Genomic DNA, 15,922 nt, shown 5'->3' on the forward strand with positions numbered 1-15,922 from the left:
GCTCCCTGCAGGTGGCTGAAGCTCCTGGAGGACAGGCACCTGGCCTCTCACAGCTTCCCGCAATGGTGTCCTTTCTCCTGACAGCAGGGCAGAGGGACAGAAGCCACAGGACCTGGCCGGAGGGGGGCGGGGGGGCAATTCCTTGAGCCTTCAAGCGCAAGCACTCACCGTGGGTGATGTTTAACTCGTTGCCAATGGCTAAGCTCCAGACTTTGCCTCTCACACTGGGAGGGATCCCCTGCCACCATAGATCCCGGACTTTTCTAGAGCACCACCTGGACGGAGAGGAAAACCAGTTTATGCAGCTATTCTCCGTGAAGAAACACCTGCCACCTGGGTGCCTCCCCCAACCACAGGACAAGGGATACACAGGGATGTTGCAGCGCTGCCCTCAGGGGACTTAGGTCCGGTGTCCACAGAGACCAGATCAGTGCGTTCTCCACTGGGCAATACTGTGGCAGGCGGGCCCAGGGCCCTGCACGGGAGGGAACGGCAGCACAAACCAGAGGGTCGGCACTATCCTGAGCTGAACCCTCAGTAACCCGTAGCAGTTTAAGCAGACGAAGGGTGGGAAGGACTTTCTGAGCAGAAGGCACAGCAACCAGAACGGACCTCGCTGTGCAGGAACAGCTGATAGCTGAGCGGGGGGGGCGGGGGGCGGGGGGGACAGGACTGCTGCGGAGCTGCAAGTGCAGGGCAGGTGGCACGCAGGGCACAGCTGCCAAGCTCTAATGGCAGAGCACTCTGCTACCTCAGCACGCTCTCCGCTGCTCAGGCACTGAGGCCCTCTGCTCACAGTGGCTCACAGCCCGCATAGTGGGACAAAGTGCAAAGACTCCCCTGGTGCTCCTCAGCACAGCCCAGTGGGAGAGCACAGGCCGAGGCTGCAGAACAGGTCTGCACCCCAACTCCATGCTTCCCTGTGCAACCCCGAGCAAATGACTCCTCTCCAGCACCGAATGCAGAAAGCCTCCGTGAAGGGCGGCCGTGGAGAGGAGCGGGACGATGCAGTGACACCGGCCACGTGCCTGGCCCCTCGCTGGTGCGTCCCAGGCAGTGCCGAGCGCGGGCCTCGGGACCTTATCACACCCCGTCAGTGCGGGACGGACCGGGTGGGTCCTGCAGCCACAGAGGGAGACAGCCCAGGTCCTGAGGACCTCACTCTTGTCGCTGGGTCCCATTTGAGAAAAACGTTTCCTGACTGTGTCCAGCCTCCTACAGGCACAGCCTAGAAATGCTTGGGAAATGCTTGTTTTCCTAGGGGACACCCGCAACGGGGCTGTCTGACCCCTAATGAGACCGAGTGACACTCGGGGAAGTGCCAGGACTGAGTCCCCCACATCCCGACATCGGGTGCAGGCTGAAAGCGACCAGAGACGAGAAACTGGCACCCAAGCTTCCTGGCAACTCCTAGTGATGAGGGGAGGCCCACAAAGGGCCGCACACGGCCCTCACCACCCTGAACCACAGGAAGAACTGTCCCCAGCTGTCCCATGGACGGAGAGATGACAGCAGCTGCCAGACTGCCCTGGGGGCTGTCATCAGAGAAGAGTCAGTCCCTGCCCTCAGACAGAGGACGACAGCAGTGCACCCAAGGGCGTCTCCTCCAGCCCCTGGCCAGGAAGGGCTTCCCCACGGAAGACTGAGCTTCATACAACAGAGAGTGGGAGGGATCACAGGGCAAGAGCACTCCAGGCAGAGGGAACAGAGCAGGCAAAGCCCTGAGGCTCCCTGATGAGAGCGCTCCATCCACGTGCAGGAGAGATCAAAGGTGCGGCTCCCGAGAAAGGGAGTTCCACGTCACTGAAATCTGAAGTGGGGGAATGACACAGCCATGGGCTTTACAGGTCCCTCTGGCTGCTGATCCCTCTGGAAGGAGGACGGGGGAACTGTCACAGGATCCAGATGAGGGACGACAGGCCTGAGCCTCGGCGGGGAAGGGAGAAGCTGCACAACTGACCCTACGTCCTTCCACCAAAGGCAGGACTCTGACCGACATTAGTGCGGCCGCTCCCTGGATCCCAGACGGAAATGACAAAGCGCGCTGCGCCCTGTCCCAGCTTACATGGTTTCCCAGTTAGGCAAAATCTCATTATTCCAAGTCAGGACAGCATTCCCGATGCTTTCTTCCTGCCGGCATCTTTCTTCCAGCTGCTTCTTCCTCCGCTGGGCTTCCTTCAGCTCTGGGAATCGCAACGGAGAAGAGGAAAAGCTCCGTTAACTGGCAGCCACGACTTCAAGTGGGTGACTTTTCTCAGTCACGCAGCAAAGACCCCAGAGTGGCACTGACAGGGCCATGAGACCCACCCCCTTCCCACCGTGGGTAGCTCAGAAGGCGCAGTGTTACCATCTTTTAGTAAGCTTTTCAGGTGTAACACACATACAGGAAAGCACACCAATAAAGCGGGATCAATTATGATAAAATAGGCCAACTCATGAAACTTCCACCGCAATCAAAGGACAGAGCACTGCAGACCCAGAGGCGCCTCGTGAGCTCCCGCCAGGCCCCTCCCAGCACAACTTGGAGCCTCCCGTCTCGCAGCCCGAGCAGAACCCTTCACGTGCAATAGCAGCTCTGGGAAAACCGTGCGTTAATTTACATATACTTTTGTGGGTTTTTATTGTGGTAAAATACAAAAACATAAAATTTACTGTTAACGATTTTAAGTATACAATTAGTGGCATTAAGCACATTCACATCATTACCCAACCATCACCAACATCGTCTCCAGAATGTTCTCAGCTTCCCAAACTGAAACTCGGCACCAATTAAACTCTAACCCCTCCGCATTCCCCCGCACCCGCCCAGCCCCTGGCAATCACCATTCTTCCGTCTCTAGGATTCTGCCTACTCTAAGGATCCCATAGAGGTGGGATCACAGTGTTTGTCTTCTTGACTAAGCATAAATCCTCAAGGTTCACCCATGCTGAGGCATGTTCCAGAACTTCCTTACTTTTTAAGGCTGAGTAATATGCCATTGTATGTATAGACCACATTATGTTAATCACATTTTTTTTAAAACATCCTTGTCATAGGATGTTGCAAGGCATTTTACCAAATCCTATCCCATCTTGTAAAAAAAGGAAACTCGCCCGGCCAGCATGGCTCCGTGGTTGAGCGTCAACCTATGAACCAGGAGGTCACGGTTCAATTCCCGGTCAGGGCACAAGTCCGGGTTGTGGGCTCGATCCACACTGGGGGGTGTGCAGGAGGCAGCCTATCGATGATTCTCTCTCATCATTGATATTTCTCTCTCTCTCTCCCACTTCCTTCCTCTCTGAAATCAATAAAAATATATTTAAAATAAAATAAAAAAAGGAAACTGAGCCCAGAGAGAGAGAGCTTTGCCCATCACTGCTGGCCGAGGCTTTCCGCAGTCCATACTCTTACCCTAGACCAGTGATGGCGAACCTTTTGAGCTCGGTGTGTCAGCATTTTGAAAAACCCTAACTTAACTCTGGTGCCGTGTCACATATAGAAATTTTTTGATATTTGCAACCATAGTAAAACAAAGATTTATATTTTTGATATTTATTTTATATATTTAAATGCCATTTAACAAAGAAAAATCAACCAAAAAATTGAGTTCGTGTGTCACCTTTGACACGCGTGTCATAGGTTCGCCATCACTGCCCTAGACAGTCTCTCGCCTGGTGTCAAAGTGCTAAGACCTTGAGTAAAGCTAGCAGGAATGACATGATAGAAGCACACACTTTTGTGGAAAATTATAAATGTCAAAATACTAAAGCTTTCACCACAGTTCAGGTTCAAGGGCCCCAGACAGGAAGAAGGAAATATCTAGACAGACACAGAGTCCTGTGTGGCCTTACGCACCCGAACACGTGGACCCTCACCTCGCTTTTTGGCCTGGACCACCATTTCTTCATACTGCTGCCTGTGCTTCTGAGCTTCTTCAGCTGGCTTCGCTGGGAGATTTCTTGATAGAAAATAAATGATTTTCCACCATTATGAATCCTATATAATAAAGAGCTAATATGCTAATCAGACCAGACAGCAGAACAACCTTCCAGAATGACCTTCTGGAAAAACCAGTGGGTAGGGCTGCGGGGATGCAAGGCAGCCCGGGCCATGAGGGCCAAGCCCCTTGCACGAATTTTGTGCATCGGGCCTCTAGTACAGCCATGGGCAAACTACGGCCCGCGGGCCGGATCTGGCCCGTTTGAAATGAATAAAACTAAAAAAAAAAAAAGACCGTACCCTTTTATGTAATGATGTTTACTTTGAATTTATATTAGTTCACACAAACACTCCATCCATGCTTTTGTTCCGGCCCTCTGGTCCAGTTTAAGAACACATTGTGGCCCTCGAGTCAAAAAGTTTGCCCACCCCTGCTCTAGTATCAAATAAAATTCTTTGAGAAACAAAACTTGAAGCATTACTAGTAAAAAGTAAATAAAAAAGAAAAGCTCAAAAAACAAAACTAAACACATTAAGATGACAAAGACACAGCTCATTTATAAACTAAAAATATTTCTTACAAAAGTAAAATAAGCTCATGGTAAAAAAATCTGAAGTATAAAGATCAGTAGAAAGAAGAAGGTACTAGTAACAATTACCCATCATTCCAAGAGATACACACTTAATCTTTTGGTGTTTTTCACCTTAGTTCCAAAGAAACTTTGATCTGACCACAATACACTAATAACTGTCGACACTTGTCCGTGAAGGAGGGACCCTAACAACATATAGTGTGCTAATGTGTGAACACATTTCCTGCTGGTTTGTAAGTGTGCTAGTTTCACACTGGCTATGAGGCTCATTTGTGGTATACAAATGTACACCACAGCTCTGAGCATCTGAATGTGGTGAGCGGCTACGAATCCTGTTTGAAAAAATGAAATGCACGTTCTCCTTCAGAAATGGACAGTCCTCAAACAGATGGCCACCAGAGGAGGGTGCTGGGGCCAGCGGCTCCCGCGGCTCCTGAACGACCCAGCACTGGTCCCCGCAACGCTCCGCAGGACCGGCTGCCTCCAAACACCCACTTCCAGGACCCTGCTGGTGTTCTCTTGCGGTTACAGCCAGCCTACAGTTTACAATAGCTACTTACTTATTTGTAAAGTGCTAAGTTAAATGAAACACCACCTGAATGGAAAATCCTAGGCAACACTTCTATGTTAAAGGACAGCTTTCCAAATCAGTCCCTTATTATCCCTAGGACGCATGTTAATTAATATAGGAAATGAAGAGGAACTCGGCATTTTTTCTTGTTGCTCATCCTCACCTGAGGATATTTTTCCATTGCCCCCTTTTTTTTTAGAAAGAATGGAAGGGAGGGTAAGGAGGGGGGAGGGAGGAAGACAGGGGAGAGGGAAAGAGAGAGAGAGAGAAACATCAATATGAGAGAGACACATCAATTGGTTGCCTCCCACACATGCTCTACATGGCCGGGGATGGAACCTGCAACCCTGGTATGTGCCCTTGACAAGGAACTGAACCCATGACACCCTTCGGTGCACAGTCCGACATTCTAACCACTGAGCCACGCCAGTCAGGGAAAACTGGGCATTTTTAACGAGTGCTGTGGCTCACTCTTCTTCTCTCTGTGTCCCTAGTTCCCTTCTGATGGAAAGGTGCCTGATCAGCGAGGTGTCCTTATCCACTAAAGCCAACACCCAAGCTCTTCTTGGGACTCACGCTGGTCTGTCCTCCAGGATGAGTGCGGTGGTGGAAAGCGGCTCGAAGTCCAGATTCTTCCTCACATTCTGCTTTGGGGAGGGTGGCCTGCTAGCTCGTCCAGCCTGGTCTTCATATTCCTGGGACAAAGAAACCAGGGTTACCGCGGGCCTGCCAGCTCTGACAGGACGACGCCCTGGGAAGCAAGAGCGTGTGCTGGTCTGCCGTCCTTTAGGCTGACTCTGAGGGTGACGTGCTGAAAGTGTTCTTGCTGAGGAGGAGAGCCTGCCACGGCAGGGGGCCTGCAGCTCTGCAGCTCCTGTGCTGCCGAGTGACACCAGGACAGTGGATGCCCATGTTGGTGAGAAAGTCACCAGGACCTCCTCACCCCGCTGCCCCTTCCCGAGGGCCCCAAGCATCGTCTCGTCTCCTCTGCTTCTCCTGTGAATTTTAGCTGGTTATCACAGTGGCCACTGGGAATCTCAGAGCCAGACCAACGGCCAGTTTCAGCACTCACCTGACCTCCGGCCTCCTCTCATACCCTAAATTTCTAAGCCATGGCATTTGATGCATATTTATTAGCTGTTTAAATACTTCCTGAAATGAGGAACAGGTTAAAATCTTTTGCATAACTCTTTCATTTTCTTAAACCAGAAACATCAAAAAACGAAATCTTTAACATCGTACGAAGCCGTCACTGCGAGCTGCTACATGAGTAACTGTGCCATGCCCTGGAAATCTGAGAGCGGCCCCCACGCTGCCAGGTCACGAAAGCTCAGTTGCACCTGGTGACCCACATTCCACACACCCAACCAGAAGCGTTCAGGAGAGCCAAGCACGTTGGCGCCAGAGTCCAGCTTCTGAACCTGTGTGCATGTATGTGTCTGTGTGTGTGTGTGTGTGTGTGTACCCTTAGCCCTCTGAAAAAAAAGTAAAAGAAAAAGAGAAATACAAAAACCCACACTATTCTCTTGCTGCCTGTTATGGACAAGGCTCTTGGGACCCTCCCATAAGAGAGGACAATCTAGCTGGGAAAACAGGACACCCAAATGTGTACTTAGCCTAAGACTAAAACAACTATTTCAACAACAGAAGCAGTATCATGAGTGCAAAGTGATTAACTGCTAAATGAATTTTATTGACACCAGCTGCCAAGAGGGGTGCTGCTGGCAAAATTATCTGGCAAGCAATTACTCTCAGCCAGAAAAGCCTACAGAGACTCCTAAAAGTGCAAAGGGAAAGTGATCTCCCCCAAATACGCAGGCTCCGCGAGGGTGTGCACCCCGAAGCAGGTGGGTGGGAGAGTTTCTGCACATCTGGATGTACAAGTTTGGACGCCTTTACACTTCTTACCCTGACTTCAAGTGGTTCCACTAAAATACTAAAATGACCTCCACTTACCAAAAACTGAGACAACAGACGCCCTTGGCCATCAAGTCTAACATCCCAGCACCTACGTGTCCCAGGTGCTCTGCTGCAACCTAACAGCACCAGCTTCAGGAAGCTTCCAACCTGGCGTCTGGGGGTCAAAACCTGGGATCTTATGGGAAACCCACCCAAAGCTGTGTGTTGAGAATGAGTGTGAGGCATGTCGCCTTTCAACAAGGATTAGTAACGACTGCCCCACAAGGTGCTACTGATGGGCTGACCCTGGTCTAGTGAACTCTACGCCAGGCCCAAAGGTGTTAGCCCGGAAGTGGGACGTGCCAGAACCTGGACGCCGTTTCCATTTGCTCTTGTGTGCGTCACTCGTTGTCTCACTTTATGTCCGTAACAAGCTCCATGGCAAGTGTGAGCCCATTTTACAGATATGGTAGCTGCCCTGCCCTCAAGGACACAGCCAGCGGGGGGCGGGGCCTGCAGGACTAAGGACCAGGGGAGGCTCCTGAGGCCGTGAGCACAGACAGCCCCTGGTGCAGAGAAGTGCTGCCCCGGTTGCTGGGTGCCACGACCCTTCTTCCCCTCGGACCTGACAACTGTACGCAGCAGAAAAGATGCTCTGGGGCCAGACCCCAAGCAAGGAGCCCTGCGAACAGCACACACAGGAAGAGGAGAAGTAAGTGAATTAAAGGCCTTGCCTCATGCCCAACACAACTAGGTCTCTCAGGTTAGAGCTCTGAGGCTCTATTACTAAGAAGCAGCAATGGCAGCTGAGGTTAAGCAGCTCGTCAAGGGCTTTATGGGCGCTGAGCTAGCTCAACTTCCCCTTCACGCGAGCCCTCTGAGGGAGGAGCTGCCATGGTCCCCAGGTCACACATCGGGGTGGAGGCCCGCAGCGGCCACGACTCCTGCTGGGGACCTGGGATCAGCCGCCGAGCCTTCTGGCTCTGCAGCCACGTTTCTCAGCGACGGCCACACTCCAGAACTCCTGCAGCCACTCACAGGCAGGGTCCAGGTGATGTAGTCATTCACATTCAGTCTGAAAAAGCTTTGCAACTACGACGGACACCTGTACTACCGAACTCAGTGCACATGCAGGGCAAAGCTCACGTTGTAATCACACAGAGCATTACATGATGAGAAAGCAAACAAAAGCAGAGGAGGCCTGGCCCCTGCCCACATTGGAAATCCCAGGGACAGCCTTTCCAGAACTGGAAGCAGCACTTCACAACAGGAATGGCACCGGAAGTTGCTGTGGGTCCTGCTCCAAACCCAGTTCTCCCACAGCGACCTGGAGGTCAACAGTGAGCTCCTGCTCCAAACCAGACAAGCAGCCTCAGCAACAAGGAGGTCCCACGGTCCTTGTGTGTATGGTGGGGGTTGGGGTTGGGGGTGGGTGCAGTGGCAAGTAAGAAGTTTCTGGAAAACAACTTTCAGTTGTGGGTTATCGATGTTGGGGTCAGCACGGGATGTGGCGAGAGCTAGGGCTTTGGAAGCAAAAGGACTTGGCTCTACCAGCGGTTCTCAACCTGTGGGTCACGAACAATGAAAATACATCCTGCATATCAGATATTTACATTATGATTCATAACAGTAGCAAAATTACAGTTATGAAGTAGCAACAAAAATAATTTTATGGTTGGGGGTCACCACAACATGAGGAACTGTATGAAAGGGTCGCGGCATTAGGAAGGTTGAGAACCACTGCCTGAGTAAGCCCTGGCTCTGACCTTAGGCAAATCATTTGGCTTTGCTTCTGTCTCAGCGTCTGTTTCCTCATATAAAACGAGAGCAGCCGTGAGCACTCCCGTGACGATGAGATGGCATACGCCACATGTGCGGGCAAGTGTCAGGGCAGTCCCAGCCTCAGCCCACCTTATCCTTCCAAAGTTTCTTCTCTTCCTGGGACCCTTCTGGGATCATGTTTTGAAGTCTCTTGGTTTAACCCAGTGACAATGCCCTTCATTGTTGTGCTCATCAGCAGCCCTGCGAGCTCATCAGTACAAATCGCCCATTCAAGCAACGGCAACGGATTCCAACGCCTGCTCAGAAGGAATTTAGAGCAGGGCTCTTCAGTCTAGTAGCAAATCCGCTGAAGTGGTCACGCCAGCATTTTTTAAAATCTAACAATAAAGAGCACATGCAGGGCAGTTTGCTTCCGTTCTAAACCCAGTTTTATCTGTGTGCTGAGTCGGATTGTTTAACAGGGTTGGGGGTGGAGGGTGGCACATCAGAAAGGTGTGCAAGCCACTAATTTAGAAGCACAGTAGGTCAAGTCCCTGCTCTGAGTGGTTCATCAAGTACCCTGCTGGGAAGACAAGACCAACACCAATGAGACAACAGCAAATAAAACGTGCTGCATCTAACCAGGGGCCAGGTGGTGGGGGAAGCAGCTGGCAGGGGTAAATGAGCAGGACCTCACTCCACCCAGGGCCAGGAGCGGAACAGATTTAGCCGTCAGGAGAAGACAGAAAGGGCCTCCGTAGTGAGGGGCCACAGGCCCAGCCTGCAATGTTTCACTCTAGTAGGGCAGGTAAGACGCCAGCAGAGGCTAGGAACCCAGGGCAGACCATGGAAACGGCCGGGAGAGAGTAAGTCTCGTGCCACGGGAGCCCTGAGGACAGGGTGCCCATCGCTGGGGAACAGAGGAAAGCAGCTCATAAAGGGGGCCATCTGAGTGGACAAAGGACAGGAGCCCCAACAGCACAAGCAGCAGCCTAGAGGTGCACACGGTGGGCTTACCCACGGGCAGCGCGAGCACTGAGACGGAGCACGGTGCTGAGTCAAAGCAGTTTTGCTCTGAATTTTAAGGGCTCAACACAAGCCACCTAGAGCTGGCAAACAAGGAGAGCAGGCGGAGAGCTGGGCTGCTACAGCGCCAGAAGTCACCTGTGGGCGTGGTGAGCCTGTCACTGCACCCACGGCGGGGTCTACAGGGCCGTGTCTACAGCACGTGTGATCCGAGCAGCGCGCAAGGCAGGACAAGGGCACTGGGCTCCTGCATGAAGTGTATACTTTGCCAGTTAAAAAAGACAAGACACAAAGCCTACCTCAGCCAACATTTGTTTTAAGAGAACAAAGGATCAAGATTCTCAAACGATGAAGGTAACGTGTTCCTGGCAGGATGACTAGAGGGTCGTCAGTGCTACTCACTGAGCTGTGGAGTGCTGTAAAGATGGCCACTTATGCTACACTCCTGGCCAGTAGCGCTCTGGCTTCTGGGAAAGCTACCTTAGCCAGAGGCAGAAAGGCTCATCAGTCAAAACCTGTGTTTAAGTCTTTGACTCACTGTACCCAGTATCATGATTCACCTTTTAAAATAATGATGAGGGTTCTGGAGGTATGTTGGAATAAAGTATGGCGGGTCGCCCCATGCAGTACCTATTAAAAGACTGACGTGAACTGAGGCCAGGGACAGCACAGCACCACCTCTGCACAGGCCGAGGGCCCAGGCAGCCTGCAGGGGAAGCTTGGGTGGGTGGGTGGAGGAGCAGCAGGCCTGGGTGAGATCAGCGCCACCAGCAGCCTGACCTTGAGCACATCCCTTCACCCTGTTTCCTCATTTATTAAATGAGAAGATTAAATGAGAATGAGTTACATAGACACATAGCCACAGCAGGTGTACAATGACAGGAGTATTACTGTCACCGCATTACTACAAAATTATTTATATATATATACATATATTAATTTCAGAGAGGAAAGGAGAGGGAGAGAAAGGCAGAAACATCAATGACGAGAGAGAATCATTAATCGGCTGCTTCCTGCATACCCCCTACTGGGGATCGAGCCAGCAACCTGGGCATGTGCCCTGATGGGGAATCGAACTGTGACCTCCTGGTTCATAGGTTGACGCCCAACCACTGATCCACACCTGCTGGGCCAAAATTACTTTTCACAGTATTCCCATTAAGATACTTAACAGACTGTGGTGAAGTCCCGGAACACAGCAGCTGATTTCACTGCCATTTGTAACAAGCAATTGGGGGTGGGGAGGGGGGAGGGGCGCATTGTTTTAGAATCTGACATGAGACCTGTTTTGTTTTGCCATTTTGGGTGGGGAAGAGTGGCTTGTGCAGTCTTACAAATGCTTAGCTTTCCAAGGCAGACCTGGTGACCACCGAGGCTTGATCTCACACTAAGAAGGAACCCAAGGCTTCCTCATACTTTAATTCTTTTATCTACTTACCACACAGTATTTTCCCAGAAAGCATTCTCTAAGTTACTGGGAATGCTGGCATTTGGGAAATCACAGGAGACCTTTGTAAACTGTCATTTCCTTACAAAACATCTAGAACACAAAGTGACTGTGGGCTAGTGGAGGGCATGTACTCAACCTGATCTGTGGGCTTTCACAAGCCTGGCTGCTGTTGCGATGTGACCACCTTACTCGGACCCAGAGCACACAGGGCGCAGGCTGATGGCCATACAAAGGCCTCCCCAGGATGGCAGGCAAGGCCGTCCTGGCCTCTAAGAGATGCCTGGCCGTGACTGACCTGAATCTGAGAACAGGACGCAATCCCATTTAGGGTGGTAAGAATTAGGACACATCACGGTTCTCTCTCTTGGAGCCTCTCACTACACCCATGGAAGCCGAGCCCTGCTCGGAAATCATATGGAAGCACAGACACAAAGCATGGAGGGAGGAGGGAGGCGCAGCGCCGGCCCATGCAGGCTTCACGGGTGGGACAGATGAATGTGACACATGCACACGGGCGCACCCACGTCGGAGCCTCCGTCCGAGGACAGGCGGGCAGGCCTCGGAGGGGCGCGAGCGCCCGGCCCCACTCACCATGAACGCCGCGGGGCTCAGAGGCGCGCGGCCGGCGGCTCCATGCCCGAGAGCGAGCGGGGCTCCGGCGGGACCTCGGGCGGCGGCTCCGGCGCAGCGGGCGGGGGCGGCAGGCCGATCAATCGCGCGCAGATGCGGCGCAGCTGATCCGCGCGCTCCGTTTCGGCGCGTCAGGCCTGGCTGGTGGGGACCCTGGGCGCTGGGAGGCGGCGCGCAGACGGGTAGACCCCGGGTTCCCCCAGCAGAGACATCGCAGGAGGATGTACGTTGTCAAGGAGAACCAGCCAGCACCCAACCCCACACAGCGCAGCCCTGTCTTGTAGGACTTTTTAAAATGAGGACTGTATATAACCAAGGGGAACTGCACAGAAAATATTAACACTGGACCCACTGCGTAGTGCGGTGATTCTGAGCAATTTTTGTTCCGTGGTTCATGTTTTCCACAGTAAGATTAGTTCAAAACGCCAGGGACAAAACACAAAAACACATACTGATAGAAACATGGCCCGTGATTGCTCGTCAACACTAATTAAACAGTACACTTCAGACCAGAGCTTCCCACTGTTTGTCAATTATACCTCCATTAAAAAAACTTGCCCTAGCTGGCTTGGCTCAGTGGATAGAGCGTCCACCTGTGGACTGAAGGGTCACAGGTTTGATTTAGGATTTTAGGTCATATGCCTGGGTTGAGGGCTCCACCCCCCCACCCCACCCCCACCCCGTAGGGGTCGTGCGGGGAAGCAGCCGATCAATGATTCTCTCTCATCATTGATGTTTCTATCTCTCTCCCTCTCCCTTCCTCTCTGACATCAATATATAAATATATATATATACACACACACACATATATATATATATTTAAACTGTTTAAAATCTGTGTAGGCTCAAAGTTATTTCTGGTCCGCCTGTGGGTCCACTGTCCCAGAACTGGACACACTGGGTCCTAGAGACACGAGACCCTCCTGTGATGGAAATGACCAGTCCCGGGACCATGGCGCCAGGCCACCCCAGCTGGTTTCTGGATAAGTAGCATCACCAAACCACCACCAGGAACCTCTTCAGCCAGATGAAGCCTGTGATGTGCACCAGGCTCTAAGAGACAGACAATGACCGGTGGTGGCACGTACGCGGAGAAACTGGAATTGTCCCACGTCACTGGCAGTTGGAGCCATTCTGGAAAAGGCTGGCATTTCCTTGTATATTCAGTATGAACCTGCCACACTCCCTCCTACCCGAGAGAAGTAAGATACGCATCCACAGACAGGCTAGCGTGCAAGTAACCATAGAAGCACTATCCGTAACAGGCCACCACCAGAGCACTCCAGCGCCGCCAGGAGAAGGGGTAAGTGGCACTGACATGAGAGGACGGAGCGCGACGCCTCACACCGCTGGCTGGGGGGCCGCAGACACGCTCAGTCAGAGATGCCAGGCACAGACAACGGAATTTCTTAACAAGGCAGATCTCTAGCGATACAGCACATTCGTGTTTGCCTGAAGCTGGAGGTGGGAGCGGAGAGCCACTGCAGACAGCCATGAGGGAACATTTTTGAGATGAAAGTATTTTAAAACTGGCCTGCAGACGTTGGCGTAACTGCATCAACACATGAAAAATCACTGAACACATACAGTGAGTGGATTCTCTGGTACAGTAATCCTTCAATAAAGCCCTTTTTAAAAAGTAATGGGATGAAAAAAAAAAGTAATGGGATGCAAGTGGAGAGGTTGATTCTGGCTGGAAAGATTAAAGAAAACCTCGTGAAGAAAAATTACTCACAATTTGGAAATAAGACAAAAGGAGAGCGGGAGGGTAGAGACCTTTCAGCTCATACCTGGGCATGCTTAACATCCTGCCTACAGCTCACTAATTCTCCAGGAGAATGTGCGCCAGGAACTGTGAAGTGGCCTGTTACTTGTGGGTTTATGCCCCATAGAAAACTCCAAAGATCATGTTTTCTTATCCCCACTGGTGTGTTTGTTGATTTAAATCTAGCCTAGCGATCTTATTCCAATTCTTCTTTGCCTTTATGCCTATAAACACCTACTTTCTCACTGTTACCATCTTACTCTTCTCCTGGATGTGTGAAATGAATCCTTGACCTGTGGTAATTTTTCAAACACGGTAAATGTCAGTTTAAAAATGGTAAAATAGCCGAAACCGGTTTGGCTCAGTGGATGGAGCGTCGGCCTGCGGACTGAAGGGTCCCAGGTTCGATTCCGGTCAGGGGCATGTGCCTGGGTTGCGGGCACATCCCCGGTGGGAGATGTGCAGGAGGCAGCTGATCGATGTTTCTCTCTCATCGATGTTTCTAGCTCTCTATCCCTCTCCCTTCCTCTCTATAAAAAATCAATAAAATATATTTTTTTAAAAAAATGGTAAAATAACTGTTTTCTATTAAGAGACTAAAGGGACAAGTAACTAAGGGCAACTGGGAAAGTGGTCTGAACATGTCACGGTCAGAGGCTACTGTGGACTCACTGAGCATTTTCTCAGGTGCGTTAACAGCTTCATGGTTATGTAGGGGAACGTCCTTACTTTGAAGAGCTGTATGCTGCCATATTTAGGGGTAAGATGTCATGGTATCTGCAATTTACTTTCCAATGGTTCCATTTTTTTTTTAAAGTAGAAAGAGGCGCAATGAAATGAATAAGGCAAAATGTCAACAATCTGATGAGTGGCACCTATGTGGTGTCCAGTAAGTCATTTTTGAACCCTTCTGTGGGTTTGAGGTTTTTCTTCGCAAGGAGCAGAAGCTGGAAGGTGGCTAGCCTTTGGATCTCATCTCAAATACCACCCCCACAGGAACCCCCTGCTCAGCGAAGCAGGGCCCTGTGCTTCTGACCAGGCATTAGGGTGTGCTCTCAGAGCACTTACGACTTGGAATTACACGGCTATCTGATTAATAGTTCTTTCCCTCAAGAGACCCTAAAACCTCTGAGAGCGGGGGCTTCAGTGGCATTTTCACAACTAAAGGCTTTGTTAAGAACACGGTACCCTGCAGCCACTTAGGACTTGTGGACTCAATAATGCCCCCTCCTTCCCTCCCTTCCCCTCCCTCCCATGGTTCCTTCCTGCACTTAAGGTGCTTGGCCCTAGGATAAAGATGAACAAGGTCACTGCCCTGAGTCACACACAGGCCAGCACTCAAATTACTGACCTGCACAGGTGCTCCATCCTGGGACCAAGGAAAACCCCTGAGGCTTCCAAGGGGCCCAGGAGGCGCTGACCCAGGCTGGGGTTACTGGTGACTTTTAGGAGACAGTCCCTGCGGGGGGAAGAGGGCTAACATGTGAAGCTCACAGAGAGGCGAGGGTTCTCGGCCTTCCATGCCTCCTCCCACCACCTAGTGCCACACACACTTTAGACCTCACCTACCTGAGCCCACAGGCTCACTCCACACACACTTTAGACCTCACCTACCTGAGCCCACAGGCTCACTCAACTTACCAAGCACACTGCTCATCTCTTCTGGCAGGCTGTCACCTGCAAGCTACTGCCATGTATTTCAGAATTGAGCACCACTTACCAAGTTTTAACTCTACATACCACCATGTGATGACAGTGTAACTTTTACTGAAAGTGAATGATGGACCCCAATATGCCATGTAGTAATCCCCGGGGTGTGACTATCACGGTACGTGGCAGAAAGGTCTTCACAGATGTGATGAACATAATGGGCCTGAGCCAGGGAGAGTATCCTGGATTATCTGGGTCGGCCCAAAATACCACAGCTGTCCTTAAAAGAGGGAAGCAGATAGAGATGTGCCTACAGAGAGGGAAGGCAACGTGTCGATGGAAACAGAGACGCATGATGCAGCCACAAGCCAAGGAATGCCAGCAGCCTCTGAAAGCTGGAGAAAGACAGATTCTCTCTGGAGCTTCTGCAAAGCCCAGCCAACACCTTCATCTTCATCTGGAAGACCCATTTTGGACTTCTGACCTTGAAAACTACAGGAGAATAAATCTGTATTGTTTTAAGCCACCACCAAGTTTGTGGTAATTTGTTAGAGCAGCAACAGGAAACTAATACAAGTCTCATCAGCACATATCCCAGATACTGAGGGAGGGAGTGTATCTGTATGGGACGGGCCTGGGAGACTGCAGCCAGGAAGGG

At 51.3% G+C, this 15,922-nt stretch overlaps 1 protein-coding gene across 6 annotated transcripts in view; it reads right to left on the reverse strand.

Moving 5' to 3' along the window:
- TBC1D14 (TBC1 domain family member 14) overlaps positions 1–15,922 on the reverse strand; it is a 68,405-nt gene that overhangs the window by 13,499 nt on the left and 38,984 nt on the right. For 5 of the 6 annotated variants that reach the window (XM_023746415.1, XM_023746414.1, XM_006105351.3 and 2 more), the window contains 4 exons: positions 5,660–5,778; positions 3,856–3,938; positions 2,066–2,183; positions 169–275 (listed from right to left, as the gene is read on the reverse strand). In XM_023746415.1, the coding sequence (XP_023602183.1) occupies positions 169–275; positions 2,066–2,183; positions 3,856–3,938; positions 5,660–5,778 (427 nt within the window). Of the gene's footprint in view, positions 1–168; positions 276–2,065; positions 2,184–3,855; positions 3,939–5,659; positions 5,779–11,810; positions 11,890–15,922 lie in introns of those variants that run through there. The other variant, XM_006105354.3, reaches the window with a different exon arrangement.

The sequence above is a fragment of the Myotis lucifugus genome, unplaced genomic scaffold, assembly GCF_000147115.1.
Source record: "Myotis lucifugus unplaced genomic scaffold, Myoluc2.0 scaffold_676, whole genome shotgun sequence".
Classification (NCBI taxonomy): Eukaryota; Metazoa; Chordata; class Mammalia; order Chiroptera; family Vespertilionidae; genus Myotis; species Myotis lucifugus.